We start from the raw sequence: 16,108 nt of genomic DNA on the forward strand, positions 1-16,108 counted from the left end.
GTTCCGTGGCTGCCGCATTTCTGTTTGGATTTATGTATCTTCTATCATTGAAACTTTGTAGCCTTGAGTGGAGGCCTAGGCCGGCAAGGGCAGGTGGAAAGCTTGGCTTCCTCCATTGCCGGGGAAACCCAAGCCTCCCTCCTGCTCTCTGTGGCCGTAGCCATCTTGGTTGGGTTTATTTGCATATTCGCTCCTGATTGGCTGGTGGGTGTGGCTTGTGGGCATAAGTTATGGGTGTAGCAGAGTGATGGTTAATTTGCATATTACTCTTTTATTAGATAGGATACTTTGTTCATACCTCTGTTTCATTATCTATTTTAAACAGTACCAACTGACTGTGTAACATAAATAAATAAAAAAAGGAAACCCTCCTCTCCTGTCACCCTATCCTAAAATATAGTTTTACCACTATAATTGGATCATGATCAGAATTTACATTATTATGACCATGTAAATGTTCACTGCAGAGTAGTGTACTACTCTTCTTTCTTTCTTTCTTCCTTTCTTTTCTTGTGTTTTTTGTTTTTGTTTTTTTTGTTTGTTTGTTTGTTTGTTTGTTTGTTAATCCTGAACTGAGGATATTTTTCCATTGATTTTTTTAGGGAGAATAGAAGAGAGAAGGAAAGACAAAAACATCAATGCCAAAGTAACACATCGATTGGTTGCCTCCTGCACTAGCCCTGATCAGGGAGCTGGCTGAGGAGGAGTCTGCAACCCTTCACTGGAAGCAAACCCAGGACCATTTGGTCTGCAGATCCACACTCTATCCACTGAGCCAAACGGGCTAGGGCCCTTTGCCACTCACTTTTTTATTTTTCTTAAAAAGTTCTAATTGTTGCCCTAGCCGGTTTGGCTCAGTGAGAGAGCAGCGGCCTGCAGACTGATGGGTCCCAGTTCGATTCCAGTTAAGGGCACATGCCTGGGTTGCAGGCTTGATCCCCAGTAGGGGGCGTGCAGGAGGCAGCCAATCATTGATTCCCTCTCATCACTGATGTTTCTATCTCTCTCTCTCTCTTCCTTCCTCTCTGAAATCAATAAAAAAATATTTTTTTAAAAAGTTCTAATTGTTCTTCCTTTTTAAAAAATACCTCTATCTGACATTATCAGGGCCTCAATATTTTCAAATGCTTCATTATATTGGAATTGAGACTAAATGTTTAAAATACTATGTGATAGAAAAAATAATAGGTGGGAGTGTTTATAACCTTGAGGTAGAAAAGAACTTCTTAAACAGGATGTAAAACCATAAAACATAACTCATAAGGGAAAAGCCCTGGCCAGTGTGGCTCAGTTGGTTGGGTATTGTCCCATGCAATGAAAGATTGCTGGTTCGATTCCTGGTCAGGCCACATGCCTGGGTTTCGGGTTTGATCCCTAGTAGGAGGCATGCAGGAGGCAGCTGATCGATGTTTTGCTCTCACATCAATGTTTATCTCTCTCTCCCAAACCCTTAACCACCTTAGCAATTCGGGCTGTCCACGTGGCACCTCCCCCTTCATGACATCAGCAATTCCGGCAGGTTTCAGGGCCCCAAACCCTTAACCACTTCAGACTCTCCACGTGGCCAATCCCCCTTGATGATGTCAGCACTTCCGGCCAGTCCCCGCACCCTTCCCCTTGTCCACCAGAGCACTTCCCGCTGTTAACCTGGGCCAGACCATATCCTTGGTCACCTCAGCACTTCCGGCACTGCACCTGGCTCCTCCCCATTGATGATAGGAACTTTAAGCTGGACACCGGGACCCAACCCTTGTTCATGTGAGTATTTCTGGCTGTTCCCCAGGCCCTAAGAAAAGGGGTGACTTTCCAATCTCTGGAAGATGGCTTAAGGGCCTAACACCCAGAGCCCCAGGTCACCTTCTGCTCACAGACTGCCTTATCCCCGGTGGGGAGGGTGGCAAGCAGGGGGCCGCCAGCACTCCTTTAGGACAATCAGGGGCGTACATGAGCACAGGGACGCCCCATGCTCCCCAACATAGGAGCATCTCATTCTGGACTGACCTGCGACCCAGACAGCCCTGCCTCTGGACTTTGAAATCCAGGAAAAAGCAGTATTGAGGCCCTGAAAACCCTTTCCATGCTGGGAGCAGGTGGGCACGGTGGCTCTGGACCCCTGACACCCTGACCTGGCATAAGAGGGTTGGAAAATCAAGTTGTTTCCCTCAAAACACCTGAGGGAAACTACTTGCCATATTCTTGAAGACTTTTGTTTTATTTTATTTTCATTTCTATTGATTGATTTTAGAGAGGAAGAGGGAGAGAAACAGAGAACACGATTCGTGGTTCCACTCATTTCTGTATTCAGAGTCTGAAGCCTCTTGCTTCCCCTGGTCCCCCTGATTCTTGTGTGGGATGGGGGATCCAACCCGCAGCCTTAGCCTATCAGGACGACGCTCTAACCTTAACTGAGCTACCAGCCAGGGCCATTGAAGGCTTTTGCTTTAGAGCCATGGATTGTGCTAATAATAAATTTCAATCCAATATTAAGAGAATAGCCCAACTCCTCTTCTGATCACCTGAGCAGCCATCGGTTCAGAATATATTTGGTTGTGAGACGCTCATTGCCCCGCTCCGCCACAGGGAGGCAGCATCGTCGCTGCGGTCCTCGGTGGTCTGAAACCAACAGCGGTGCGTGTGGGTTGAGTTTTCTGTTCTCGTTTCCTTAGTTCTTTCTGGAATCAATTTATTTTTAATTGTCCGCAAATATGTCCCAGGCTAGGCCAAACGTCTAGTATTTTCCTGTGTCCACTGATGAACGGGACAAACTCGTGTTCGGTCTGTGTCCAGGTTACCCTCCCGCGCTGAGCATCCCCCGAGCAGTCAGGCAGTCAGTCGGTCTCCGTTGCATAAAGAAACCTTTCCTTAGAGCCCACACCGTCCTTAAGTGGTTTGAGGAATCGATTGGGTGCAGGATATTTATGCTGTGAAGGAAGTGCCGGGGGTGAAGTGAACTTCCTTTGGCCTTTCAGGCAAACATTATTTCACGAATTTACCGTTGGATGCCTTGGACTCGGGTAACTTGGCAATGGTGGGAAGGGGGACAGAGGGGGTAATATTCGCAGACAAACACCAGCCTCCGCCCGCCCGGTGCAGAGGCCTGAGCGTCTGGGGTTTGGCTGCAGGGCCGCTGGGCTAGGCTCGGGGAAACCGCCTCCGGGGGACTTCCAGGGCCCACGCCGACCCCAGGCCCCGGGGTGCGGGCTCACGCACAGCCCAACTCTCCACTCCGCACGTGGGGCCGCACCCTGGGCCTCGGACCGGTGGGTACCCGAAGCGAGGGGAGCATAGGGGCCGCTCCAGACCCAGGGACCATGGGCCAGCGTCCTTCCCAGACGCTAAGCAGCCGGCGGGGTCTGGGCCACACCTGCTTCCTGCATGAACCCTCAGAGCGCCCCCACCAAAGAGCCAGAGCCGCGCCCCTCTCCAAAGCCTCCCTCCCTAGGCTGGAGCGCCTTCTGCAGGCCTGAGAGGGGCCCACATCAGACACACAGGTGGCCAAACTACATACAGGTGATCCTCAGTAATGTCGTTTCTTTCTGCTCCTTTCTTTATAATGTTGTTGGGGGGCGGGGAAGGGGGTAGAATCGGTTCGCGGGGGCCATTGGTGTGTGGAATTTGCACACTTTCCCCAGGTCCGCGTGGGTCTTCTCAGGGTACTTGGGTTGCCATCCCCATCCCAAAGCCATGCAGGTGAGGTGAGTTGGCGTGTCTAAATGGTCCCAGGCTCAGCGAGCGTGGGTGTGTGATGCACCCCCAGATGGAATGACACCCTGTCAGGATGGGTTTCCGCCTTGCACCCCGGAGCTGCCAGGGGAGGCTCCGGACCCCTGCCACCCTGACCTGGCATAAGAGGGTTGGGAAAACCATTATCTTGTTTACATTAACCTTTCTTAAATACTATATGCACAGCTCATTTATTTCAGGGCTGTTAATATTAGAAGTGTTTTGGGTCTTGGTTTAGAATTTTGGTGATGTTTTGTGACTAGAAAGATGCCCTGGGAACTTAACCCTTGTTTATCTCAATTAGCCTACGGTAATGTTAGCTTTGTTATACCTCATTTCTCTTCGGTCACAGTTTCCAAAAACCTATCGATGGCGTCAAGTGAGGACTTACTGTACACCTGGCGCACACACACACACACACACACACACACACAGAGGAGTTTAGCAGTCAGTCAGGGACAGCCCCACGGACACAACTCAGAATATGGACACAACTGAGGGCACACATTCATCTATTCAGCACCTGCTTACTGAGCATCTGGTCTACACACAACATTCACTCCCCTGGACCCGCACCCCCACCCTGGACTTGGTTGACTTCTAGGCCCAGCTTCTCCCTTCCCCAATGGCTAAAGTGCCCTCCCTCCACAAGATCTCCCGCCCCTGGGACATAGATTTGGTCAGACCAGGGAGTTCACAGTTGGCCTGGATCCTTGAAGGAGGGTGGGAAGAGATTTGTCCAGGGCTCACACTGAACCAGGAACCCCACAGGGCTGGGAAGAGGGTGAGCTAGCTGGCACCTGTAGCACACTGAGGGCTCTGTATATGTGGTCAGAAACTGCTTTAAACCTCCCTCCCTGGACCCCAACCCTCTCATCCCCATTGGATTGTCTAAACCAAGGCTCCTGACTTTCCCACAAACCCACTCCTTGTAGTCATTCACATGTTGGCATATTTACCTCCATCCAACCCATTGCTGAGCCAAAAATGTTGCCATATTCTTGCTTCTTTTTTTTTAATGTTTTATGCTGAATCTTTCAACAAAGCCCATTGGCTCTATCTTCACAATACTTCCAGAATCTGACCACTTCTCACCAGCTCTCAGCAGTTGCCTCCCACCTGGTCTTCAGGTTTCTGTTCTGGCACCACTTTGGCCTATTCTCCCTCTGACAGCCAGAGGGGGCCTTTAAAACATGTCAGATCATATTACACCTCTGTTCAAAACCCTCTAAATGAGTAAAACAAACATAAAGCCTACAAAGCCCTACACCAGTGGTCGGCAAACTGGGACTCGCAAGCCACATTCGGCTTTTTGGCCCCTTGAGTTTTTAGCTTAGGAGTACCCTAATTAAGTTAATAACAATGTACCTACCTTTATAGTTTAAGTTTAAAAAATGTGGCTCTCAAAAGAATTTTCAATCATTATACTGTTGATATTTGACTCTGTTGACTAATGAGTTTGCCGACCACTGCCCTACACTATCTGGCCCCTATTATTATCTGACTAGAGGCCCGGTGCATGAAATTTGTGTATGAGGGGGGAGGTGTCCCTCAGCCCAGCCTGCACCCTCTCCAATCTGAGACCCCTCGAGAGATGTCCAACTGCCTGTTTAGGCCCGATATCCCTCTCACAATCCAGGACTGCTGGCTCCCAATCACTCACCTGACTGCCTGGTCGCCCCCAACTGCCCTCCCTTGCAGGCCTGGTCCCTCCCAAGTGCCCTCCCCTGTTGGCCATCTTGTGGCAGCCATCTTGTGTCCACATGGGGGTGGCCATCTTGTGTGTTGGAGTGATGGTCAATTTGCATATTACCTCTTTATTATATAGGATAACATTAACTTTCTTTCTATTCCTCGAACACACCCTTGCCTCAAGAACTTCACACTCACTGTTTTCTCTACCTTGAGCATCTTCCCCAGATCTCTGCATGGCTCTCTCCCTCATCTTCTTCAGATCACCTCTCTGCTCAAATGTTATCAAAAAAATCTTCCCCGCTGGGCCAGTGTGGCTCACTGGTTGAGGGTCCACCCATGAATCAGGAGGTCACCGTTCCATTCCCAGTCAGAGCACATGCCTAGGTTGGGGGCTTGGTCCCCACTAGGGGGCATGCAGGAAGCAGTCAATCAATGATTATCTCTCATCATTGATGTTTCTCTCTCTCTCTCCAATACTTCCCCTCCCTCTAGCCTTCTTTATTTTTCTTATAGCAATTGTTGCCATCTGATATACTGTATACTTTTTCTTGTTTGCTTCTTGCCTGTCTCCTTCATTAGAATAAAAATACTGCAAAAGCAGGAATATATGTTTGTTTGTGTTTCTTTAATATATATATTTATTGATTTCAGAGAGGAAAGAAGAGAGAGAGAAAGAAACATCAATGATGAGAGAGAATCATTGATTGGCTGCCTCCTGCATGCCCCACACTGGGGATCAAGCCCACAGCCTGGGCATATGCCCTTGACCAGAATCAAAACTGGGAACCTTCAGTCCGCAGAACGGCGCTCTATCCACTGGGCCAAACCAGCTAGGGCTGTTTGTTTGTTTTTTTAATTGCTGTATCCCAGTGCCAAGAACACTGTCTGGAACATAGAAAGCCCGCAATAAATATTTATTGAATGAATGTGATACAAATGCCTTTTTTATTTCATTATTTCACTCTTCCTTGCCAATTCTCAGGATCTTTCACAACAAGCTTTCCAGGCAGATAGCATTAAATTTTAATCAAAACCTCCACACCAGCTCTGCACTCTGACCTTATATCATTCAGGATCTTGGTGGGAAACAAAGGGCATGCTCAGAAAGGTTTAATGGGAATGAAGTTAGTGAAGGGACCATTTACAGAGGTGATGGCAGGTTCGATGCAGGCAGCCACTGCACATGATTAACATAGCTTCAAACCTCAGGCTGTCTCTCCTTCCTGACAAAGTGGACATTAAAGGTACTGCCAGAAATTCTGCCCACTAAGAAGATTTCCCTTCACCATGGTCTTTTAGGGCTATGCCAGAATGTAAGCAACTGTCTACTTCTGACTGGTGCCAGCGTACTTTAGAGACCATTCTGAAAATCAAGACCATGCATTTTCTCCCTCTGCTAACTGTTTATAGAAAACTTCTCCATGAAGGCCCAAGTATGATCAAAAGAGGAAGAAAACAATACAAGTAGGAATCTGAGCCACTGGCCAATGCTTCCACCAGTCTCATGTGTACAATGTCTATATAACAATGGAATGCTGCTGTGCACATCCAACTATATGATTTGCTATAATTATGCCCTTAGGTTGCATGGTCACTGGGTGATCACTAGTCTGAGTTTTAGGCCAGGGTCCAGTGGCAAATCAGGAGTTGCTTTTCAAATAGGAAATAATCATTAGCAGAAGTGTAGCCTACTCCAATAGCCAAGGGGATTTTCCTGGGACTCCTACGATGCCCTTCTCTACCATCGACAATCTGAGGTTCACTGGACTTAAAATGCATAAGGTTCAAGCGGCAGGGCAACTTTCCATGGAGCCTAGACCTGCTGCCAACACCTTCCTTGCTCTGGACCTCATTCAAAACTATCAGCTTTATGTCATATCCAGTCAATAGTTTGCAGCAGTAAAATACAGGATATGTTGCCTCCAAAATCCTTGTGCCTCCTTCTTCATAGGGAAGGTACAACATGCCCCAGACCATTGTTTTTCAGCTTCTCCCTACCCCTGATAGCCTAGAAGTTTCACCTATATGGCAGGATGCTGAATTTTTGTAGGATTTCTTTCTTTCCCTCTGGCATACATGGGTCCATCTAAGGCATTTAAGGTTATTGCTAATTCTTATAAGCATAATGGCATCAGTTTAAAGGACCAGTTTGATATTCTGTGGGATGTATTCTGTGGGATGTCAAGATTATATTATGATATCAGAGTAGGAAAGTTGCCATATCCCTGAGGTAGAACAGTGAAGGTGTATTGCTATCATTCCAGTTGAAAAGGGCTGATATCAGTGGTCTTTAATTGATTGTATAGAAAGAAGGCATGTGCTAGATTATTAGCTGTAATGTGCTGTACCAAGGGCTGCAGCATCTTTTAAGTCTCTGAAGGTGCTCTAATCCATGCAACTTCTCTAGCAATGCAGCGATGCTTTAGGTTTAGTATTGTAGGCAGGAACGTGGTGAGGCAAATACTGCTCAAAGGACTTCCACTGGTAGCATAATTTTCCTTACTCCATGGTCAAGGAACCAGTGTGGAGATTTTGTTAATTATGAGATATACCTATTCCCACTATGCACTCTGAAACTAGAGAAATAACCACTGGACAGGTCTTACAGACTCACTGTGAGATGTAACTGAACCAAGATGCTTCTATCACTTGACCTCCATAAAACCTCATTCTGACTGGCAGACCACAATGAGGTTTTGGGTCCCCAAGTCTAGTATTATCACAATACTGTATCTAATAATCCCCCCAAAGGTCTGACTATTTCCTGTTCCCCATTCATAGTCAGCCTCACAAATGGCTACAGATCTCTGTGGAGAAGGTGTAGACCTGTGATTCTCCCAAGTTTAGCATATGTCAGAATCGCCAGAAAGGCCTGTGAAAACACAGGTTGCTGGGCCACTAGCAGAGTTTTCTGATTCAGTGGAGTTGGGGCAGAGCCCATGAATTCGTAGTTCTTGCAAGTTCCCATGTGATGCTAATGCTGCTGATCCAGGGACCACGCTTTGAAAATCACTGACTAACAGAAAGATTTATGCAATCCACCTGTGAAAGAAACGTGGGCCTTCCTCAATCCAATCAAGGGGCTTTGTAAAAGACTGCAAATCCTCTATATCATTTGCATCAAGTTTCTCCTCATCAGACGTAGAAATTTTCCACTTACAGGGGTCAGGTAGGACATTAGTAAGCTGTCCGTGGATGCTATAACCAATTAGCTACTATCAGAGATCCCTGTGGGCAAAGCATATTGATTACCACTTGTCCCTGCAACTGATATAGTAATTTCATTCACCTTAGTGCTCATGGTTAGGTGCCAACATCTGTCCTCCACCACTCAAGGTTTCCATTATTTATTCCTCTCTTTCTCTCCACTCTCCCTCTTATTCCTCTTGAAATAAGTTGCCCAGTCCCATCTCCCATCCTCATATCCTGCCTACTAAAGAAGGCACTATAGAGCTTTTCTTTAAAAAAAAATATTTAATTGATTTTTTACAGAGAGAAAGGGAGAGGGATAGAGAGTTAGAAACATCGATCAGCTGCCTCCTGCACACCTCCTACTGGGGATGTGCCCACAACCAAGGTACGTGCCCTTGACCGGAATCGAACCTGGGACCCTTCAGTCTGCAGGCCGAAGCTCTTTCCACTGAGCCAAATAGGTTAGGGCACTATAGAGCTTTTCAAAGAAGCTAGTGTTCCCCTCACCAATGATGTTCTTATTGCCTTGGAAAAGGAAGTGTCTTTCTGGGCCCTTCGGAGATGTCCATCGCTCTAACTTTTGCACTTCTTCCTCCATTTTGCTACTCAAAGTATCATCTAAGGACTGGCAGCATTAGCATCACTTAGAAGTTTGATAGAAATGCGACAATTTAGGCTTCACACTAAACCTACTGAATAAGAATCTACAGCTTATCAAGACCCCAGAATGAACCATATGCACCTCAAAGTCTAAGGAGCACTCCACAATATGTCAGTGAGGTTCTAGCATCTCAGCCTCATTGATCATATTGAACCCAGGCTTCCAACAGACTATACCCAAATCCTGGGTGAGGACACTCATATCAATAAATTTGTCCTCACTGGTCCCCAGGATTCTCCCAATACAGTTGACAACTTCCTGCTATTTCTCAGTGTATATGCTCTTGTTCTTGGAGCACACCTGATACATTCCTGTCTAAGCCATATTAGAATCAAACTCTCACTATGGCTATGGAGACTATGTGGAATGGTCAGGATGAGTCCTGAAGAGAAAGTGCATGCCCCTTGCCAGGGAGTTATTAATAACTATTTTTAAAATATGGTTTTATTGATTTTTAGAGAAGAGGAAGGGAGAGGGATAGAGAGATAGAAACATTGATGAGAAAGAAACATCAGTCAGCTGCCTCCTACATGCCCCCTAATGGAGATTAAGCCCACAATGCAGGTGTGTGCCCCGACTGGGAATCAGGCAGGTGACATCTTGGTTCATGGATCCATGCTCAACCACTGAGCAACACTGGCCAGGCTAATAACTTTTTTAATGATATGGAAGGCTGTATCATTCACAGTTTTCAGAGAGAGGGAGAGGGGGGATGTTCATCTACCAGCAAAGAAGATTCAAAGGGATTTGAAAGTCCAAATTCCCAGCTTTGTTCATCTCTGTCCAAATGCCCCCTTACCAAGTCTCAGAGTCCTACTCAACAGTGCCCTTATTCTAGCATAAGGGATGTGGTGGGGTTGGGTATTCACCTGGTGTTGCAACTCTACACCATATCATCAGGTCTTGCGCTTGATCCTTAGCCATATCTGCCATATGGTCACATAAAATAAAGATTCCTTAAGAATTCCATAGCGGTTGTTGGGATTGCCACGCAAACCTTAAGTTAGAAGTTCATGATCTTAACCTTATCTTCTTCTCGTGTAATTTTGCTAGCACAATCAGAAGCAGGCTGCCCAGCTGGGCCGACGTGGCTCAGTGGTTGAGTGTCGATCTATAAACCAGGAGGTCAAGGTTCAATTCCCAGTCAGGGCACATGCCAGGGTTGCAGGCTCTATCCCCAGTGGGGGGTGTGCAGGAGGCAGCCAATCAATGATTCTCTCTCATCATTGATGTTTCTATCTATCTCTCCCTCTCCCTTCCTCTCTGAAATAAATTTTTTTTTAAATCACTCTTCTCTAAAAAAAAAAAAGAAAAGAAACAGGCTGCCCACCCAACAATATATGTAATCACCATTTGAAGTCACCATTTGTGACCATAGCGATCAAGTGCCTCGAGCGTTTTATCTCATAATGCCTTTCCCTCCACCAGCATTCCACCCCAGACTATCACTGATGATAGTCTAAGTGATTGTGATGCTTCTCGTGCTCCAGATTATTAGTGTCCTCTTGTCCTATGCAAGGAAATTATCTGTGTGCTCATCGAACATATGAACAACCCAATCCATTTTGGGGGTCTATTTCTTGGGATCTCTTCTGGTACATTTACTGTATCTGTCAAGATCCTGGCACAAAACAGATGGCACACTCAAAAAAGTTTAACCAGCCCTGACCGGTTTGGCTCTGTGGATGGAGCGTCGGCCTGTGGACTGAAGGGTCTCAGATTCGATTCTGGTCAAGAGCATGTACCTTGGTTTCGGCACATAGCCAGTGGGGAGTGTGCAGGAGGCAGCTGATTGATGTTTCTCTCTCATCGATGTTTCTGACTCTCTGTCCCTCTCCCTTCCTCTCTGTAAAAAATCAATAAAGTATATTTTTAAAATAAAGTTTAACCAGAAAGATTTTAATAAAGGAACTATTTAAGATGTGGGGTCAGGATTAAGGAACCAACAGGGGATGATGAAACACTCAGGGTTTAACAAATACTGGGAAATTATTACTGTACTGAAGCCTAAAGGAGTAAGAGGAAGGAACAGTGTTTCAGGAGCCTTAGAGACAGACCAATGAAGAGGAGGCAGCCCAAAAGGGTCTGTAATGGTCAATCAGTGCTTCTCACAGTTCAGCACAGATAAGGGTCCCTGGAGGGTGTGTCAAAATGAAGATTACTCCAGTAGGTCTGGAGTAGGACCTGAGAATTCGCATTTCTAACAAGTCCCCAGGTGCTGCTGCTGCTGCTATTGCTGCCCAAAGACCATTCTTTGAGAACAACTGCCCCAGAGGAAATTGTTCACTTTCAGAACTGCAGAAAGAGGAAGGATTTGTGGAATTCATACTTCAACCTCTCTCTCCTACCACCCACTGACCTCCTGCTGCTGCCTCCTGTGGGCCAAATCCAAACAGGAACTAGAGGGCAAGGGGTCTTGAGTAATGCTGAATGCAAAGGTTAGCCTTCCAGAGTCCAGAGCAGGGCGCAGAAGAGTGGAGAATGGGGCGGGGGTTGGGGGATGGGAGATAAGGGGGACAAAAGAGACTAATCAGAACCACTGTAAGAAGAAGATGGATAGCTCAATAGAAAGATGGCTAGATGAATTAACTGACAAATATTTCCATAAAAGGGTACATTATAATAATGGTTAATATTTGATGAATGTTTATTATATGCCAGCCTAAACTAAATCCTTTACTCAGATTACCTAACTTAATCCCAAGAAGTAGGTCTAGTACCATTCCTGCTTTACAGATAAAGACACTGAGATACAAAAACTGGATCATTCGCACATGGTCACACAGCTAGCAAGTGGTAGGATCTGAATCCCAACCCAGGCATGCTATCTGTGGAGTCTTACTCCTCTGTACTCATCTATAATCAATGGACAGGTGGTAGGCAGGCAGTATGGGACAGTTGAAGAGTGTAAATTTTACAGCAAAATACACCTAGATTCAAAGCACTTGTTTGCTGTGTGACCTAGTATTCTAAGCCTCATTTCCCTTATGTGTAAAACACAGATAATCCTATATAATAAAGAGGTGATATGCAAATTGACCCTCACGCCCTTGCACAAAATGGCCACCCCCATGTGGTCAAAGATGGTTGCCACAAGATGGCCGGAATGGGAGGGTAGCAGGGGAGGGCAGTTGTGGGCGACCAGGCCTGCAAGGGAGGGCAGTTGTGGGGACCAGGCCTGCAGGGGAGGGCAGTTGGGGGCGACCAGGCCAGCAGGGGAGGGAAGTTGGGGGTTACTGGGCCAGCAGGGGAAGGCAGTTGGGGGCAATCAGGCTGGCAGGGGAGCAGTTAGGTGTTGATCAGGCTGGCAGGGGAGCGGTTAGGGGCAATCAGGCAGGCAGGCAGGCAAGCGAGCAGTTGGGAGCCAGCAGTCCCAGATTGTGAGAGGGATGTCCAACTGCCAGGATTGAGCCTAAACCAGCAGTGGGACATCCCCTGAGGGGTCTCAGATTGGAGAAGGTGCAGGCTGGGCTGAGGGACAACCCCCCCTCCAGTGCACAAATTTTGTGCACTGGGCCTCTAGTAATATGATAATAATAAAAATGACTTTATGGTTTTCTTGGGAAAGTTAAGCAAGACAATAGTGGTAAAGTCCTTAATATAGATTATATTACTATATTAACTAGAATATAGTAAACAAACACAAATGCTAATACTACTATTATTGCTATTACTATTATTGTTATTATTAATGATGGAAAGAAAGATAAGTTAAAAACTTATGAGGGAATCACCACCCCATCCAGAAGAGGGTCCAGAGCTTAGGTGGGCTGATTGAATGGGTATCCCACATATTAATTTCTCTTTTGAGGCCTTCTCTCCTGGCCTATCTCTAGACTTTCTTATAAGGATGGGAAATCACTGGTCCCCTTCCCCATCTGTCAATTCCTTGAAATTTTGAAATTTGTCTGAATATGAGCTGGCCAGCTTCTCTCCTTAGAAATCCCCTCTTGGTTCCCAGGATCAAGAGGAGGGGGAAGACGAAGGGGGCTGTTCCGGGCCAGGCTCCCTCCAGCTATTGCATTGACCCAGGTGTTGGACAAGGGAAATTGGTCAATAGAGAAAGGGACAGAGCTCACTGAGCCAGGAAGTTGAATCCTAGAGGTCTGGCATGTGGGATGGGGTTGCTGGGCCTCCTTCCAAGGAACATACCCTTTCAGCGCTGCTTGTCTCAGGGGAGGGCCTCGTTCCCAGATGATGGATGGGCAGGCACCGTGATGGTTTGGGGGCTACCCCAGGCTCCATGCTTGTGCTGAGGGCACCAGGAAGCCTTCTTTTCCACCTGCACCAGAGAGAAGAGAAGAACCACAAAGAACAGAATGAGGATGAGGGAAACCTGGGGAAAGGGGCCCTAGCCGGTGTTGTGCAGTGGTTAGAGCATCAGTTGTGCACCGAAGGGTCACTGGTTCCATTCCCTGTCAAGGACATGTACCTGGGTTGCAGGTTCCATCCCCACCCTCATTGGGGCACGGGCAGGAAGCAACCAATCCATGTGTCTCTCTCACATTGATGTTTCTCTCTCTCTCTCTCTTCCCCCCCCCACCCCACTCTCCTCTTCTCACTTTCTCCCCTCTCTCCCCCCCGCCCGCGCTCTCCTTCTCCTCCTGCTCTCTCTCCCTATCCCCCCTCCCTTCCACTTTCTGAAAATCAATGGGAAAAATATCCTCACGTGAGGCTTGACAACAACTACAAAAACGACCTAGAGAAGGGGGCACAACTCCTCGCTCTGGCCCCCCACAATCCTGACCACCACCCCTGAAGGCCAGCTCTGTGGTTCATAATGCAAATGTCACCAATGAGACAATAGTTCAGGCCCTCTTAGATTCTCAGAGCTAAAGCCAAGACTGCTAAGGGGGAGGCGGGGAGAGGGACAGAAAGAAGGGTCATATTCCCAGAAAGAGGCGGAGCTGGGGGGGGGGGCGGCAAAGGGGAATCCACAGAAAGAATTTTGGAGGGGAATTTTTGACGAGAGATAGTGAAAGTTCTGGTCCATAAATAAGAAGCAGTCGCAACCTCACACAGACTTCCACACTCTGATTTCCAGACCCCTGCACACTCCACGCCTGTGACATTTCAACTGCCAGCCAATCTCAGCCTCCCGCAGCCTCCTGCAGAAGCTCAGAGACTCACTCACACGCACACTCAGCCTTTGTCCACCCTCCATGGCATCCCATGCAGCCGCACTACTGGCCATCAGCCTGCTGGTCCTGTGGATCTCCCCTGGTAAGGCTGAGGGGAGGCTTGCGGGGTGGGGAGGGGAGAGGGGATGTCTAGCCCTCAGACTGCTTGGCGCTGGACATGCAGGACACTGGGAGTTAGGTCTGCCTGGTTCAGTGAACCTGGGGTGCCCTGTGTGTATGCCAGTGAGTAGGTATATCTGGGCCCCTGAATTCCAACATGTGTCTGTCTCTTCACGTATCTGAGGGCCTCTGGCCGCCCCTCTCTCTGCAGGCTCTATTTCCTCCTGCCTCAGTAACCCAGGGCAGAAAGAGAGAAATGTATTTGCTTAAGGTGGGGAGAATGAGAGACACTGAGGCAGAACTAATAGTCAAAATGTTTAACAATTCCTAAGTCCTCTAACCCAGCCTCCTACCCCACACCCACCCCTTCCCCATCCATTCAATGCTGTGACCAACGTTAACTCTTCATTTGTGGGAAAGTCAAGAAGCCCTGAGTGAGAGATGGGGGTAATGGGGCAGCAGGAAGGCATTTGTGGGGCTCTACACAGTAGTTATTTACCAAACAGCTTGTAAGTATTTCAATAAATTTTGCAACCACAGCTGTCCTGAATCCCAGTGCGGGCTGTGGCCTCCCTCCTCGGGGTCCCTATGTTCTAACACCAGCTTCTTTGGCCTGTGGCCACCCAGCTCAGGGTGGAGCCAACGACGCAGAAGACTGCTGCCTGTCTGTGGCCCTGAACCCCATCCCCGGGAATATCGTGCGAGCCTTTCGATACCTCCATATCCAGGATGGCTGCAGACTGCCTGCCGTAGTGTGAGTTGTGGGGAGGAGTGCATCAAGCCTCATCTCCCACTCTACCCCCACCTCCTTCTCTCTCCTCTTCTTCTTGCCAAGCCCAACCACCCCTTCAAGGAAGCCCCTGAAACACTTTTGGGATGTGGTCCTCAGCCTCGGCCCCACACACCTGGGTCTGCCAGGAAGCTGGGTTCCAGGGCTCCATTCTCTCTGACCTCTGACCTCTGACTCCAGGTTCACCACAAAGAGAGGTCGCAAGCTTTGCGCACCCCCAGACCAGCCCTGGGTGGACCGTATCATCAGGAGACTGCTGAAGAAATCCGCCAAGGCAAGCCCGCCCTCCCCGCCCGCCACCTCCCTCCGAACCCCTGCCCGAGACCCCAGCCCAAGAACCTTCCCTCTCCTTCCTCCCCCAGAGCAAGGGCCACAGCAGTTAGCCCCTGACCGCCTCCGAGGAAGCCCTGTGTCTGAGTGAAGGGGTGTGAATCACTGCCGCCCTGAAGACCCAAGGACCGGAAGAGAGAACCTGACCATCAGCTCCTCTGCACCAGACCTGACAAAGCCGGGCAGGGCCTGGGGTGTCTGTGAGTGCGAGTGTGAGTGTGAGAGGGTGAGTGGCAGGAGCACAGTTTCTCCACACCCAGACTGCAATGCTTCCAATAAAGCCCACTGGTACCACAGATTCGTCTGTTTGCTGTTTGTCCAGGATGACCTGGGTAGGAAGGGGGAGATGGAATGGCAGGATCTATTATTTCCTTTTTTAAAAAAAAATAAAATAATTCTTTATTGTTGAAAGTACTACATATGTCCCCTTTTTCCCCCATTGACACCCTCCAGTCCACCCTCACCACCCCTCCCCCC

The 16,108-nt window shown here is 48.0% G+C and overlaps 1 protein-coding gene across 1 annotated transcript; it reads left to right on the plus strand.

Annotated features, from left to right (window-relative positions):
* Positions 1–1,623: 1,623 nt before the first annotated feature.
* Positions 1,624–15,684, plus strand: CCL19 (C-C motif chemokine ligand 19; the record flags this gene model as incomplete). Its single annotated transcript, XM_079790831.1, has 5 exons — positions 1,624–1,758; positions 14,316–14,494; positions 15,139–15,265; positions 15,482–15,575; positions 15,664–15,684. The coding sequence occupies exons 2-5, from the start codon at positions 14,434–14,436 to the stop codon at positions 15,682–15,684; spliced, it is 303 nt and encodes a 100-aa protein (XP_079646957.1). The 5' UTR covers positions 1,624–1,758; positions 14,316–14,433.
* Positions 15,685–16,108: the final 424 nt, after the last annotated feature.

This window comes from Cnephaeus nilssonii (genome assembly GCF_951640355.1).
Source record: "Cnephaeus nilssonii genome assembly, chromosome: 14".
Classification (NCBI taxonomy): domain Eukaryota; kingdom Metazoa; phylum Chordata; class Mammalia; order Chiroptera; family Vespertilionidae; genus Cnephaeus; species Cnephaeus nilssonii.